Source organism: Neolamprologus multifasciatus, chromosome 15 (assembly GCF_963576455.1).
Source record: "Neolamprologus multifasciatus chromosome 15, fNeoMul1.2, whole genome shotgun sequence".
NCBI classification, from domain to species: Eukaryota; Metazoa; Chordata; class Actinopteri; order Cichliformes; family Cichlidae; genus Neolamprologus; species Neolamprologus multifasciatus.
The window spans coordinates 35,651,073-35,667,691 of NC_140453.1; the positions used below are offsets into that span (position 1 = coordinate 35,651,073).

Sequence of the window (16,619 nt, forward strand, 5' to 3'; positions counted from 1 at the left end):
TTAAGAAGGCTGCTGTTATTAGCTAATGCTAATTTGATGTGTGTTAGCATTATCCGCTACTGCTAACAGTGTTTTTTCTTACTTTTCTTACTTTTTAACAATATTAGCAGCTAATGCTAAAATGACTTTCCCTTCAGTCAAGCCTATTTAGCATTAATTAACTTCATTTAGCATTAAAAAGTTAATGCTAAATAGGCTACCATTAGTGGCTAATTAGTGGCTAGTTTTAGGTGAATAAGCATAAGCAACTAATGCTAATACCATATTCTCTTGATTTATGAGTAGCTAATGCTTACACTATTTTTCCTTCACTATTCACTATTAATTTTAACAATGTGAGCAGCTAATACTGAGTAGGTTGTCGTTATTAACTAATGCTAATTTGATGTGAATTAGCATTATCTGCTTATGCTAACAATGTTTTTTGTTACTTTTTAACAATATGAGAAGCTAATGCTAACACTATTTTTCATTCAATTTTAAGTTTTCCCCTGCGATGTGAAGAGTTAATGCTAAATAGGACGCCATTATTGGCTAATTCTAATTTTACGTGAATAAGCATTAGCAGCTAATGCTCATACCATTTTCCTTTGCTTTGTAAGAATGACAGCAGCTAATGATACGAAGTCTACCGTTATTAACTAATGCTAATTTGATGTGAATTAACATTATCCGATAATGCTAACTCTTTTCCCCTGCATTATAACAATGTCAGTAGTTAATGCTAAGTAGGCTGCCATTAATTATGGCAGCCTACTTAGCATTAACTACTGACATTGAATCAGTAGTTAATGCCGACATTGAATGCGGCATTAGCTGCTCACATTGTTATAAGGAAAGAGAACACTATATTAGCATTAGCTGCTACTAATTATTCACCCCTAATTAGGGGTGAATTATTATTCACCCCTAATTAGGGTGAATAATAATTCTTTATTCAGCTCATTCTTTGGAGGCCGCCAGCTGGAAGCCGACCGGGAGGTCGAGGCACGATGTGCTGGGAAAGCGGTGTTCCTCCCGGCTGTAGTAGGTCTCGACCTCCCGTTAGCTTCGAGATAGTGGGTGTCAGATCTCCGAAAACGTCGGAGCACTTTTGCAAATATGTGATGTCTTGTAAACCGAGCAGGTATCTGACGTTTACACAATTACATTCACGCCTCAAAATATCTTAAAAGTGTATTTTGTGACCCAGAAAGAGTAATATTACAACTAAGTAGCTGCCGCCATTGTTGGAATTCAACTTTTGCGAGATTTCGCAAAAGTTTTGCGAGATCCCGAGTTTGTTTTGCGAGATCTCGCAAAAGTCCGTCTTAATTTTTTTTCCCTCCCATGTCCCCTGTGGGGCTCCGTAATTTCATTCTCATTCTGTTTTTTAGGAACAAATTTTTTGTGAATTCAGCTGTGAATGTAGAGTTTGTCAGTATTTAAGCTTCCATTTCCAAATGTTAGCTGCTCCTGTCTGCCTCTTTGTAACACACACAGACTGAAATGATGCACAGCCTTGTTTCATTTTTCTGTCAGTGTCACTGACTGTCACTGTGACTGTGGACATACAGCATGGGAAACATACACATGGCTGACACTTTATTAGGTACACTATCTCAGGTGCAGTACACCTGTGACCTAATAAAGTGTTTCTAAAGTTACAACATGTTGTCTCTGTCCAAATATTTATGGACCTAACTGTAGGTCTACTTTTAATGAACTCTTAACATGACTTATCAGTTATCATTAATGTCCCAGCAAACAGACTCCTCGGAGACCCCCTATATAAATATCTATGTACTATCCAGCTAGACTAGTGTGTCTGTCCCTGAAAATATTCCTGCATGTGTGATTGTTCATGTCTCATCTGCAGGAAAGAAACAGGAAGTGAGTGAAGGACACAGCAAATGATTCCAGCTCTTCCTCCTCTATCAGACATTTTCTCCATACCTGAGAGTGTCCAGTCTCCAGCCTGGATCCTTCAGTCCAGCCGACAGCAGCTTCATTCCTGAATCACCTGGATGATTGTAGCTCAGGTCCAGCTCTCTCAGATAGGAGGGGTTGGAGCTCAGAGCTGAGGCCAGAGAACTACAGCCTTCCTCTGTGATCAGACAGCATGACATACTGCAGACACACAAAACAACAATCCATCTGTGAACTCTACTCTGTACAATTTTTTTCTTTTTGTTTCTTCTTTCAGAGAGATTTAACACCCAGATCATCAGTGCTTTGTGACACTGGAGAGGAAGAAGTCTTTCAATAGCAAAGGACCTGAAGCAGGACCAGGTTGAGGGAGGAAAAGTCATCCAAAGTTTTCTTCTTTTAAAAACTCTAAGCACCACAAGTAAATCTGCACTCTGGGTCTGGCATTAGGATATGTGCTATATGAGGGAATGTGGTTGTATAAGACTATATGTTGGAAGAAGGACTTTAGATTGATTTTCTGGAATTCCCAGGGAGCCGATGGAGAGAAAAAAAAGAGATAATTTATGTTTCTCTTCCCTCTCAGTGCTGTTTCTGAGTGAGTCATTTGAATGCCTTTAAGGGAGCTTTCAGAACAAACTCATAATGAATTACAGTAGTGTAGCCTCTAACTACCAAATGCATGACACAGTTTTATGAAATAATTCAGATGTGATGTTACTAATTTTAGTAAACAACATAGACTGTTCTTTACTATGCACAATAAATGACACATCTTAATCAAACATGACTTCTCGGTGTATTCATAGTCATTCAATATTCCACAAGAAACAATATTTAAATGTTAGTTGTTTATGCAGTAATATTCAAATTTTAAATGATCATCATTAAAATAAAATCCTGACCTGAGATTTTCCAGTGCACAATACAGACTCTTTAGTCCAACAGACAAAAGCTTCACTCCTGTGTCCTTAACTTCATTCTTACTCAGGTCCAGCTCTCTCAGACTACAGGACTGACAGCTGAGAACTGAGGACAAAGCTTCACAGCTTCTCTCCGAGAGATCACAGTCACTCAGTCTGAAAAATTAGAAACACATAACAATGAGCCAGTTGTTAAAGTGTATTCATGAAGCACTGAGGGCTATTGAGCAATATTTATTCATGTTTATGGTGAGGTTTTCTCAGTAGACAAGAGGGTTTGTTCCCTACACCTGCGAATGACATTTTGGAGTACGCGGCCTTCTTGGACGGTGTTCCACCTGGGGACTCTGTCATCCTACTTGGAGACTTCAATGCTCATGTCGGCAACTACATGAGACTTGAGGGGTGTGATTGGGAGGAACGGCCTGCCACATCTGAACCCGAGTGATATTCTGTTACTGGACACCTCTGAGAATCGCAGTTTGTCTATAACAAACACCACGTTTGAACATAATGATGTCCATAAGCGCACATGACACCCAGGCCACAAGTCAGTGATTGGCTTTGTAATCATATCATCAGATCTGCAACTGTATTTTCAGAGATTAAGTCTGAATGGACCATGCTCAGGACCTCCATTTAAGTTAGCTGGGTGGTGACTTCCACCAGAAGTAGTCCTCCTCTCAGGCTTGGTTAGCCTGTGGGACTTTGGAGGCAGCCGATTTGTCCTGTGCAATGCGGCTTGGGCGGTGATTGAATCAAAAACAATGATGCCATGGAGAAAGACTTGGAATGCCTCAAAGAGGTTCTTTTAAACCATCAGGGGACTCAGTTGGGCAAGGCAGTGGCTCCACCTCCACTGTGTATAATGTGAACAGAGTGCTGCCAACATCAACTGACGATATTGCTGGGCAGTGCAAGGAATACTTTAAGGACCTCCTTAATATTTCTGGCACATTTTCCATAGAGCAAGCAGAGTCTGGGGGGCGGGGGGTGTAACTGGTCCATCACCTGGGGTGTGGTTACTGAGGCAGTTAAGAAACCTCTTGGTGGCAGGCCCCTGGAATGTATAAGAATCACATTGAGTTCCTAAAGGCTCTGGAAGTTGTCTTGGTCTCTACAATTTCGCGTGGAGACCAGGGGCTGTACCTTTAGAATAGCAGACCGGGTTAGTGGTTTCCATCTTTAAGAAGCGGGACCGGAGGGTGTGCTCTAAGTGTAGGGGATCACACTCCTCAGCCTTTTTTGGGAAAGTCTATGTCAAGGTGCCTGAAAGGACTGTCTGCTCGTTAGTTAAACCTTGGTTACAGGAGGAAGAATGCATTTTGCGGAACACTGGATTTGCATTTTACACTCTTGAAGACACTTGAGGGTGCATGAGAATTTGCCTAACCAGTCTAGATGTGTTTTGTAAACTTGGAGAAGGAGTTCGACTGTGTCCCTTGGAGTATTGTGTGAGAGATGCTGTGGGAGAATGGGGTGTTTGGCTCATTTGATCCTTATAACCAGCAATAAGGTGGACTCGTTCCCGGTGGGTGTTGATTTCTATCAGCAACCCCTGCCCCAATGAGGATAAGCAGGAGAGAATTGATGGATGGGTGCTAAATCAACTGTAGTTATTTCAAAGCATTACCAAAGTATGGCCATTTAATGTGATTTATAAATATTTTTTTATAGTGCTACACGAAAAAGAATGAAGTTGAACTTAATTGTGTAAAATACTCAATTTGCTAATTTTGTCATTACACAAAAAAAGGAAGTCACTTGATCCAACCTGAGAGTTTCCAGTTTACAATATGGACTCTCCGCTGCAACGGACAGCTTCTTTATTCCTGAATCCTGCAAGCCATTGGTACTCAGGTCCAGCTCTTTCAGAAGAGAGGACTGGAAGCTGATAATGGAGGATAGAGCGTCACAACTTCTCTGTGAGAGGTTACAGCCACTCAGTCTGAAAAAAAAAAGAAGAATACATGGCACATACGTGCATTCATGATGCAATGACAACTTACATTATTAAGCTTTGGAACAGACTTTGATCCCTTCTGTTAAATATGTATAACAATTTAAAAGAACATTTATAGGTAAAAGGTTTATTTTTTTCAACACACACACACACACACACACACACACACACACACACACACACACACACACACAAAAAGAAAGGCAATTGATCTGACCTTAGAGTTTCCAGTTTAAAATGTAGACTCTTCAACCCAGCAGACAAACGCTTCACTCCTGAATCCTTCAGCTTGTTATTACTCAGGTCCAGCTCTCTCAGACTAGAGGACTGGGAGCTGAGAACTGAAGACAGAGGTTCACAGCTTCTCTTGGAGAGGTTACAGAAACTGAGTCTGAAAAATATATTTGTGATAAATAGTTTTATCGCGACGTCACTCCGGCTCTATTTCACTCTTCTGTACCACCTTTAGAAGTCTGTACCAGCAACAAGCATGTGACTTGTCACTTTTCTTTCAAAAGAGATGTTTAATGAAACTTAGAATTAACATAGCCAGACTCTGTCAAAAAACAGTGTTGACTCCAGCTTATACCCCCCCTCCCCCCCCCAACCACACAAGCACATAATTACAGTGTGCCAGACGCCCAAAATACCAAAAAGTGCATTAGAATTTCACATTTCTATATTCTATGCCTTTAACATAACAGCATTTTTGAATTTACATGAAATATTTTTTACAACAACAAAAATTTATATTTATCCTTTTAACCATTTTATCAGTACCAATGATCTAGCATTTAGATGGCTCTTACAATTAGTATGATTGTAAAAAGCCTGCTACAATATATGAAAATACAGTATATAAAGCATAACAGAGGTTGTGAATTTCAAACCAACTTGAAAGCCAACTGTATGACTCCATTTATTCTTTAATATACGTATTATTTAATACGTTTGACAATTCCCAACACCACAGGCTTACATGCAGCTTCAAACCATGAGATGTTTTACAAATAGCTATAGAAACTCTTTGCTGGATCTCTGACTTTGGATGCATCACTCCATCAGACCTGTTGCCAATAATTATCAGTACAGTTCTTGTGTAATATAAATGCATCCCTGAATGTCAGGTCTTAAGTGGAAATTGTTCTATTTCTTAAGAACATGGTTTTCAAATACTGTTAATTTTCTAATTTTTATGACTGCCACTTCATCTTTTGTCCTGCATTTGTTTTCACCAAAACTAATGCTAAAATTTTTGACCACAGGTACAAACTAAAGGTAATTAATGCTGATGTATGCTGTCATAGATGCTTATTTTTATATTTGTTTATATTCATTTTGTAGTAGTTGATAATTGTCAGCTACTGGTCGACCATAAGCTGTGTCTGGGTGCTTTAATAAGGGTTATAACTGCAGTTGCAGATCTGATGAATCTTCCAGAAATACTGAAATTGTAGTCCTTTTTCCATTAGTACCTTCTTGGACTGGCTCAACGTGGCAAGACTCCTTTTCCATTATAATCAAATTCCACCTAATGTGAGGTTGTCATAGCAATGCAGCTGAATGTCTCAAGACCTAATAAAATAATAATAATAATAATAATAATAATAATAATAATAATAATAATAATAATAATAATGTGTATGTGTTTCACTGTAGGGAAATATCGAGATAGTATATGGGTAAAAGGCGCATGCGCAGTGCTTTTGTTTTCATACACACATGACGGAAAAAGCATGGTGGGGACAGAGAATGAGAAGGGCAAAAGCAGATCGTTGAATGAAACGGATGAACCAGAATATGTTTGTAAAAATGCTGCAACTTCAGTGGTGTGGCAGTGGTTTAGCTTTCGTCAAATACACAACAAAGCACTATTTTTGGTAGAGCATGCTAGTGGGCCGTCGTTATTACCGTATTTTTTGGAAAATACGGCACACTTAAAATCAATCCTTTGATTTTTCTGAAAATCGACAGTGCCCCTTATAATCCTGTGTGCCTTATGTGTGAATTCTGGTTGTGTTTACTGACCTCGAAAAGATTTTATGTGGTACATGGTGCTCAAAAATCTGTCAAATGTTTTAGAACGACTTTGCTAAGCTACGAACCCGCACCGCTTGATGGATTGTTGGAGCATTACGGCTATCGTAGGAGCCTCGCGGAGTGATACGTACTGTGCTTCAACATAATATTACCGTATTGCGTGTGTATAACCTCATTTTAAGTTTTGTGGATATTATACATGGTTATCCTGAGAATATGTCGCCCAATTTCCACTGGAAATGTCTTTCGGTTAAACTGTCAGCAAGGAATTTGCATTTGCACTGCTAAATTTTTATATAACTTTAATGCATATAAAAGACATCTGCCTGTTTAAGTGAAAATGCATTGATGTTTTTTTTTTTTGCACTAATAAAGTTGTGGAGTTGTAAAGTATTTTGTCTAGTGTCAATTATATCGTCAGTTATATCGTTATGACATATTTTCAAATGTATGTCGTGCTAAATATTTTTGGTCATATCGCCCTGCTCTACTGCTGACAGCCTTTGATTAGATGATCCCAGGCTGCGAGAGGAGTGTGAGATTCTAAGAGATCAGAAATATAGGCAGGAGCGTCACGATTCAAAGCTTTAAAAGTCAGTACTAAGATTTTAAAATGAATTCTATTAAACCCGATTCTTTGATCCCCATGATAAAACAGAGAAAACCCGACTCAGAGTGGTCAAAACATTTATATATTTATTCAATCATCTTTCGGAAGAGAGAGCCCTGCACAGCCCCAAAAGCCAGTTGCAGAAACTCTAACATTAGAATCATAAAATGTGTCTCATATAGGTGTTATTTTGGTACTTTACATGTCACACAGTTTCAACAACTCCTTGTATCGTACAAGGATTGTACAAGTATCTGGCTTCCTGTATTTATCAATATGCTTGTATAGCTCTACACTAACTTCCTGTTTTTCAGTCTGGCTGAGCACTTAGTTTTTGAGTCAAAACTGGCCTTGCTTTACAAGCTTTTATTACTAATATACATAAAACAATATAATAAGAAAATAAGCACTAAGAATATATTAATTTCATGACAATTCTAAAATGTACTGGAAGCCAGTGTAATGAGCGTAAAACTGATGTAATGTGCTCTCTTTTTCGTGTCTTTGTTAAAAGCCTTGCAGCAGCATTCTGGACTGACTGGAGACGGTCAAGATTCTTTTTACTCAAACAAAGAAAAAGACTGTTACAATAATCTGAGCGAGAAGAAATAAAAGCATGAATAATCATTTCTAACTTGGATTTAGAAAAAAAAGTTTGTAGTTTGGAGATATTTCTTAGCTGAAAAAGGCAGTTCCTAATTAACTGTCTAGAGTGTTGCTCTAGAGACATGGCAGAATCAAGATCCAGAGTTCAACTGCAAGTAGTTGTCTCCAAGCCACTGTTAAATGGAAGCTAAACATTTTATTAACCCTTTAAGACCTACCATAGAACCAAGTCCGCCAGAGCTTATCTTTATATTTTTACATGCTGTAGTGCCATTTTTGGGAGCATTTCAAGTTGCCATACATCAATGCAACCATTATAGCCCAAATTCTAATAATATGTATTCATTAAGTCCATAGTAACTACATAAACAAATTAAGAAAAAACAGAAAATCGTTTTTGTTTTTCCATATATTTCTAGTTAGAGAAATTTATGAGGTTTATCCCTCAAAACTGTAAGTACAAAAAAGTTGCACAAAATAGTTTCCATCAACAGGAAATTTATTTTTAGTGTCTTCATAGTTTTATTTTTGAGATACACCCATTTTTATATACTGCAGGAAAAACGCAAATAAATATTATAATCCAAATTTGCAAAATCGGGCAAGTAATGGCGGACATGCAATAGTTTGCGCTGACATCTATTCCAACGTAGCAAGTGTTTTGAACAGCTGATCAGATCAGCAAAGCGTGTATCGGGAATATCATGTTGCTGTTGCTGCCAGTACTTTTAGTGCAATTTTTGCAAAGCTTTATGTGGAAGAAAATCTTGACCTAGGGCAAGCTGATGGGATAAGATGTAAGTACAACTCCTCCGGTTTCATATGCAGAAAAAAATCATTGTGCTAGCTTACGTGGTTCCGGTTCTACAGGGATTTAAAAATAGTTACGCAAAACAGAGCGTGCCCGCTCTGACCGGTTTTAAAGGGTTAAAGAGGACAGTTTATGGACTTCCATCAGCTTAAAAGAGCAGTAGAGCTGAATATCATCGGCATAGAGGTGATAAATCAGGGAACTGCCTAAGTATAAGTCCTATGGGTAACATGTACAGGAGGAAAAATAATCGGTCACAGAACTGAACCCTGTGGGACCCCACACAGGTCCTTAGAGTGTGACATAAACTGATTTGCAAAGACAATAAAAGACCTGTTGGAAAGGTATGACTGAAACCACTCCAGAGCCAGACCGGACACAACGACTATGTGCCGGAGCCTGTTAATCAGGACCGTATGGTCAACGGTATCAAAGGCAGACGTTAAGTCCAGCAAAACCATGACTGTGGATGTTCCGGAGTCAGCTGACATCATAATGTCACTAGAGACCTTAATTAATCCAGTTTCTGTTGAGTGACACTTACGGAAATCCAACTGAAATTTGTCAGAGATTTCATGTTTTTCTAAAAATGCGGTAAGTTGATGTGCAACTACTTTTTCCAGAATTTTTGACAGTAATGGGAGCTTAAGCTGTGTTGGATCCAAACTGCTCTTTTTTAATATGGGCTCAACAGCAGCATGCTTACAGAACCTAGGGACCACCCCGGTTAAAAGAGAGGCATTGCATATTTCTACAATAGGGGGGCCAATGAGAGACAGAGCATTTTTAAACAGCACAGCAGTTAGAATGTCATTTGGACAAGTGGTGATTTTCATTTTATCCAGAAAAAGTGAAAGGTCATGTATGGTCAATGGGTTAATCACTGACAGTAAATGAAGGGGAGGTGGACCAGAGACACAAACAAACGGTATTGAAGAACCAGTGTTCATATGGACATTATTAACTGTATCCACAAAGAAGTTTAGAAAGTCATGGATACTTGGAATTTCATGGTACTTTGGAATTTCTCTTGTTTGATGAGATCAACTGAGAAAAATATCCTGATCTAGCTGATTTAATGGTTTCATGCAGGGAAACCCAAAGTTCCCTAAGGTGGAGCCTGTGAACTATAAGTTTAGTTGATTTACAAAGGCGTTCTGCTTTCTTACAGAGTCTTTTGACTTTCCTTATGTCATCGTTTATCCACGGATGAGCTCTTTTTGGAGCAGCAATTACAGTTTTTAAAGGTGCCACCAAATTTAATATCTCCAAACAATGGCTATTAAAACACTGCGTAGCAACATCAGCATGAGTGCAGCCCCTGATGACATGAAGATCCAATAAATCATAAAACTTCAGCGCAACATCCTGATTTATGAACCGCTTACTGAAGAAAAGAGATTGGATGGTGGTGTGTACAGAGGGAAGCTGAGGTTAGAAATAATACAAGAATGGTCACTCACTTGTATGTCACAAGTAGGGCTGGGCGATATGACCCAAAATTCATATCTCAATATTTTTTTAGCTGGATGGCGATATAAGATCTTGATATTTTTTTTAAGCCATAAAGTAAGAACAAAAAGAGAGTTCTTAGTCCAAGCTGTGTCCCAGATGTCACACAGGCACTTCTATTAACATACAGCATAGATGTTGTTAGGAAAAATAATTATTTTTTAATGAGTATCTGCTCATTAGATTGTTTTATGTACTTTAATAATGAAGGCTTGTAGAGTAAGGCCACTTTTAACTCACAAACTAAGTTCTCAGCCAGACTGAAAAACAGGAAGTTTTAGTGCACAGCCATATTAATAGATAAGACACTGAAATGAGGAACTTGCCATATAAGCAATGTTTGAGACTGTGTGACGTGTAAAGTACCAAAATAACACCTATATGAAGCACAGTTTATGATTCTAATGTTAGAGCTCTTGCAACTGGCGTTTGAGCTGTGCATGGGTCTCTCTCTTCCGGAAGATGATTGAATAAAAAGAAATATAAATATTTTAACACACTATGAGTCGGTTTTCTCTGTTCTGTCATGGGGACAAAAGAATCGGGGTATAATAATGTACATGAAAAAACTACTCAAAAATAAATTATGAGCATTTATTAAATAATAATGCTCCATAAATAAAAGAAAACTATGTTGTTTTTGTGCATAACAAAAAGCTCACAATTGTGCAGTCAAAGTGTAAACTAAAAGACGCTGAGCATAATAACAAGGGCAGATTTCACAGCTGCTCTGTTCCCAAGTTCTACTGAGTGACTGACAGCCTGGAGTTTGAAATCCGCTTCGTAACCACGTCTCTTAACAGGTGCCATTTATGGTCCTTATACACACACAATACGGTAATATTACGTTGAAGCACAGTACGTATCACTCCGCGAGGCTCCTCGGTAGCCGTAATGTTCCGACAATCCATCAAGCGGTGCAGCTCCGTAGCTTAGCAAAGTCGTACTAAAATTTTTTTGACAGATTGCTGAGCGCGGTGTACCACAAAAAATCGGTTCGCGGTCATCAAGTACAACCAGAATTCATACATAAGGCACACTGTCAACTTCTGAGAGAATGAAAGGATTTTAGGCTGTGCAGCCCCTCTGGGCTGCATGTTGTTAGCTTGGTTAGCTCGTTAACACATTGATGCCATCCAGCCCCACGCACGGGGCGATGCGCAGTAACTCATTAGCGGAGATTTGCCATGTCCATCTCGTGCATCTCCATCTGCAGGTGATGGGGAAGGAGGGGGATGTCTTCAGTGAAGGAGAGAGGTGAAGTCGAGTAACGTTGCGTAGAGACAAAAATGGACGAAAGAGAGGCAAACTTGCGGCTCCACAAGTATAATTATAACGTAACATAGACTATATCGATATAAAGGATATTGTCACATCTTATATCTCATATAAAAATATATCGATATTTTTTAAAAAAACTCGATATATCGCCTAGTCACAAGTGACACAAAGATGAGTTATGTCTAAGCCAAGAGAAAACACGAGGTCCAAGGTGTGGTCTTTAACGTGAGTGGGACCAGAGACATGCTGAATACAACTAAAAGAGTCTGTAATGGATAAAAAGTCAGAGGCCATGCTACAGGTAAGTGTTAAAAACGGTTCTTTTGATTCTTAGGGCCAAAAAGACACGGCTCAAAAGTGGTCTTTTACTTTAAAAAATGATCTTTATTTACATATCCCGGGATATGGAAACTGAGCACACACAGAAACGCCTGCTCATATCAGCCAGTCTCAAGCAAAAAAAAGAAAGCCAGGTTATTTATGTACCTCTCGACGTCACACACACAGTTTCATTACACACAAAACTTCTTCTATTCAGTTCCTCTTTTCTGCGTCTGATTTTATTAATATGCCTGTGCACTAAAAATTCCTGTGCAGCTTGCAATAACTTCCTCTTTCTAAAGTCTGTTGCCAGGGCAACCTGTCACCCTTCTGTCTGAACTTAGTTTCACTCTGTCTGGAGCTCATAGTCTGCAAAAACAGAGTCTAATCTTAAAGATGGCCTTCTTTTATACATAAAACAATATAATCAACAAATACGCATTCAAAATATATATTTCAAATCTCAACATAAGATCATCCACGTGCAAGTTGAAATCGCAGATCATCAAGACTTTCACCAGTTTAATAATGGAGGATAAAAAGTCTGTGAAATCCTGGATAAAAACACCAGCGGGGCCGGTAGTGTCAGTAGATTAAAACACAGTAAAATATATTGAACCGACCTTAAGAGGTTGTGACTCAAAGGAAGGGAAAGTCTCAGAGTCCAAAGCTCTGCAGGATAAACTGTCCCGGAAAACAGTGGCAACTCCACCACCACGACGGTCCAAACGCGGAGTGCCGATGAAGTGACAGCAGACCGCATAAACATGACATGAATGCCACCAACAAAGGTGGACATCGACAGTATACCTGCTGCTCACTCACACTTTGTTAATTACACACGAAAATTATGTTTTAAGTAGAATTGTTTTTTTCTAAACAAAAGGAATGATCACATATTTACTTACAGAGCTTTGTTGGAGGCTTTGACCACTGGCAGCAGCCTCAGAAGAGCTTCCTCTGAAGCAGAGTATTTCTTCAGGTCAAACACATCCAGATCTTTTTCTGATGACAGTAAGATGAAGACCAGAGCTGACCACTGAGCAGGAGACAGTTTGTCTGTGGAGAGACTTCCTGATCTCAGGGACTGTTGGATCTCCTCCACTAGAGAACGATCATTCAGTTCATTCAGACAGTGGAACAGATTGATGCTTTTCTCTGCAGACAGATTGGTTCTGAGCGTTTCCTTGATGCACTGGACTGTTTCCTGATTGGTCTGTGAACTACTTCCTGTCTGTGTCAGCAGACCTCGTAGGAGATTCTGATTGGTCTGCAGTGAAAGACCCAGCAGGAAGCGGAGGAACAAGTCCAGGTGTCCATTTGAACTCTGTAAGGCCTTGTTCACAGCACTCTGGTAGAAGAGTTTCTCTGCAGATTTGTCTTTTTTCTGTAATTCTTGTTTTCCAAACCGTTTAAACCACTTGGATGTTGTTTGCTGTCCTTCCAGCAGATTGAGTCCAGAGTTGAAGAAGGTCAGATGGACATGAAGAGCAGCCAGAAACTCCTGAACACTCAGATGGATGAAGCAGAACACCTTGTCCTGGTACAGTCCTCTATCCTCTTTAAAGATCTGTGTGAACACTCCTGAGTACACTGAGGCTGCTCTGATATCGATGCCACACTCTGTCATGTCTGATTCATAGAAGATCAGGTTTCCTTTCTGCAGCTGATCAAAAGCCAGTTTTCCCAGTGACTCAATCATCTTCCTGCTCTCTGGACTCCAGTGTGGATCTGTCTCAGCTCCTCCATCATACTTGACCTTCTTCACTTTGGCCTGAACCACCAGGAAGTGGATGTACATCTCAGTCAGGGTCTTGGGCAGCTGTCCTCCCTCTCTGATTTCCAGCACATCCTCCAGAACTGTAGCAGTGATCCAGCAGAAGACTGGGATGTGGCACACGATGTGGAGGCTTCGTGATGTCTTGATGTGGGAGATGATCCTGCTGGCCTGCTCCTCATCTCTGAATCTCTTCCTGAAGTACTCCTCCTTCTGTGGGTCAGTGAACCCTCTGACCTCTGTCACCATGCCAACACAGTCAGGAGGGATGTGATTGGCTGCTGCAGGTCGTGTGGTTATCCAGAGACGAGCAGAAGGAAGCAGTTTCCCCCTGATGAGGTTTATCAGCAGCACATCCACTGAGGTGGACTTTCTAGGGTCAGTTAGGATTTTAGTTTTGTGGAAGTCCAGAGGAAGTCGACACTCATCCAGACCATCAAAGATGAACACAACCTGGAAGTCTTCAAAGCTGCACATTCCTGCTTCTTTGGTTTCAGTAAAGAAGTGATGAACAAGTTCCACCAAGCTGAACTTTTCCTCTTTCAGCACATTCAGCTCTCTGAAAGTGAATGGAAATATGAACTGGATGTCCTGGTTGGCTTTGTCTTCAGCCCAGTCCAGGGTGTATTTCTGTGTTAAGACTGTTTTCCCAATGCCAGCCACTCCCTTTGTCAGCACTGTTCTGATTGGTTCATCTCTTCCAGGTGAGGCTTTAAAGATGTCTTCTTGTCTGATTGTTGTTTCTGGTCTGTCTGGTTTCCTGGATGCTGTTTCAATCTGTCTGACCTCATGTTCCTCATTGACCTCTGCAGTCCCTCCCTCTGTGATGTAGAGCTCTGTGTAGATCTGATTCAGAAGGGTTGGGTTTCCTGCTTTAGCGATGCCCTCAAACACACACTGGAACTTCCTCTTCAGGGTGGATTTAAGGTTACGATGACAAACTGCAGCTGGAAGTTCTGAATAATAATATTAAAAATACAACTTCAACAACTGTATTTTACAAAACGCTGATGAAAATTTCTGACTCACTGAGAAATGACTGAACACACTGGTGTCACAGGTGTCTCATTTATCCAGTAGCTTAAATCTTTAGATAAATCCTCTTACGTCTCTGCAGACGGTCAGCCAGCTCCTCCTGCTTCATTCTCCTCAGGAAGTCCACTGTGATCTTCACAATTGCCTTTCTGCTGCTGCTCCTCTGCTCGTCATCCTCCCTCTGACTCTCTAAGCATTCTGGGTAATCTGAACTCAAAACCTTCTGGATCTTCTTCAGCTCGTTCTTCACAAAAATGATGATGTTGTCCTCCAGCAGCTGGAACAGAATACTTTATGAATGAGCCAATCAGACTGAAATCATGGAGCCAAACATCAGATCCATGTTGGACACACTGACAATCTACTGGTCTACAAAGAGCAGCATGGAGATGACTGTGAATAGAATAGATGTAACAGTAGTTGTTGTACATGTACAGACCATAAATATGGAGTCCAGCTGTGTTTGATGCTGCTGGGCAGACTGACCACTGGGAACCTCTGAGCTCTGCTGGTCCACTCTGTGGAGGAAACATGAAGGATTAGTTCAAGCACAGGATAAAGATCCAGTAGATTCTGCTGAAAAAACTTCATCTGAATCAAGTTTGTCAAGTTTTAACCTCTCAGATTGTGAACATATCAGTAATTTTCAGTCTTTTTTATGGACATCCTTTCAGTGGTGATGTCAGGGATGATTTGGAAGAAGCTCATTAAACTGAACCATCAGCAGATCACTGCTCCAAAACCAGAACATGATCCGAGGTCTCCCTCCACCACCAGAACACCAGCTTTACTAACGTGGTAGATCAGTGTAGTACAGATCAATAACTGATGAGTCATTTGATCAAAATCACTGAGGGCTTCACATCTGACCCTCTGATGTTTCTGTATACATTTTGCATATTTAATGAATGTCTGAAAGTTTTACATTCATTCTATGAACACAGTGGAAATGTTGTGTTATAGTCACCATGTTTTTTCCACCATCATAAATTCTTAAGTTCAGAAAATTAGATTCTTTTTTTCACAGTTGAAAAACAACAACATTTATTCTCTATTGAAATCTGCATCCTCCACTCCAAAGGTCACAATCTGAAGGTAACATCTGGTTTTGTTCCCTGTGATTAAATCTGAGCATCAGTATGGTGGGATTTATCCACTACATCCACACCACTGTGGTTCAGTGTTGTCCTGATGGAGTCTCATTAACAGCAGCCAGTATGATCCAGGCTTTAGCTGCTGGGTCTCTTTGTGACCTCTCAGACTGTTTAACAGATCAGACACAAAGAGAATCAGAGCAGCTCTGTTCTTTAAAGACAAACATGAACCCACTCAGGTCACACTTTCCCCACAGATATGAGCATCACTGTCCTCAAACAGCAAATGACCAAGTCTAACATTTTGATCTTTTCTCTTTCATTGTTTTCTTTTTAATGAATCTTTGTAACAATCTGAGGATGTTTCAGGTCATATTTATCCAGGAAAACCCAAACATGTAAAGGAGTCATCACAGCTCTCTGACCTCGTTGGTCCAGGTTCAGCACTGAAGAGTGGAGGTTGATCTTTGGACCGGTCACTCCTCACAGATGGACAGCTGGATCCTGCAGACTGTGACCTCTGACCTCTGCAGACACAAACATATTTTATTCAATGACTGATAAAAAGACCGGGGTACAGAAAGAAATTGAGGAAAGAAAGAGAAGTTGATGAGAAAGTTAGGAGAGGGAGAGAGAGAAAAAACAAAAACTCCATTAAAAATATATTAAAAAAACATTTAAAAAAAACAGCAGAGGAACATCAGCAACAACCAACGTGTATAAATAACAGTAAATAAT

General features: G+C 39.9%; 1 protein-coding gene and 1 long non-coding RNA gene across 10 annotated transcripts in view; both read right to left on the bottom strand.

The window, feature by feature from the left end:
- The window catches only part of LOC146502588 (NLR family CARD domain-containing protein 3-like), a 31,685-nt gene that overhangs the window by 12,022 nt on the left and 3,044 nt on the right, over positions 1-16,619 (bottom strand). For 3 of the 9 annotated variants that reach the window (XM_085132936.1, XM_085132937.1, XM_085132938.1), the window contains 8 exons: positions 16,307-16,408; positions 15,227-15,305; positions 14,860-15,064; positions 12,884-14,708; positions 5,012-5,185; positions 4,606-4,779; positions 2,814-2,987; positions 1,936-2,109 (listed from right to left, as the gene is read on the bottom strand). In XM_085132936.1, the coding sequence (XP_084989062.1) occupies positions 1,936-2,109; positions 2,814-2,987; positions 4,606-4,779; positions 5,012-5,185; positions 12,884-14,708; positions 14,860-15,064; positions 15,227-15,305; positions 16,307-16,408 (2,907 nt within the window). Of the gene's footprint in view, positions 1-939; positions 1,853-1,935; positions 2,110-2,813; positions 2,988-4,605; positions 4,780-5,011; positions 5,186-12,883; positions 14,709-14,859; positions 15,065-15,226; positions 15,306-16,306; positions 16,409-16,619 lie in introns of those variants that run through there. The other 6 variants (XM_085132944.1, XM_085132939.1, XM_085132940.1 and 3 more) reach the window with 6 other exon arrangements.
- On the bottom strand, positions 5,531-12,876 carry LOC146502589 (uncharacterized). The gene is made up of 2 exons (XR_014869365.1): positions 8,946-12,876; positions 5,531-8,682 (listed from the first exon to the last, which is right to left on the bottom strand). It is a non-coding gene; the product is annotated as an uncharacterized LOC146502589 (long non-coding RNA).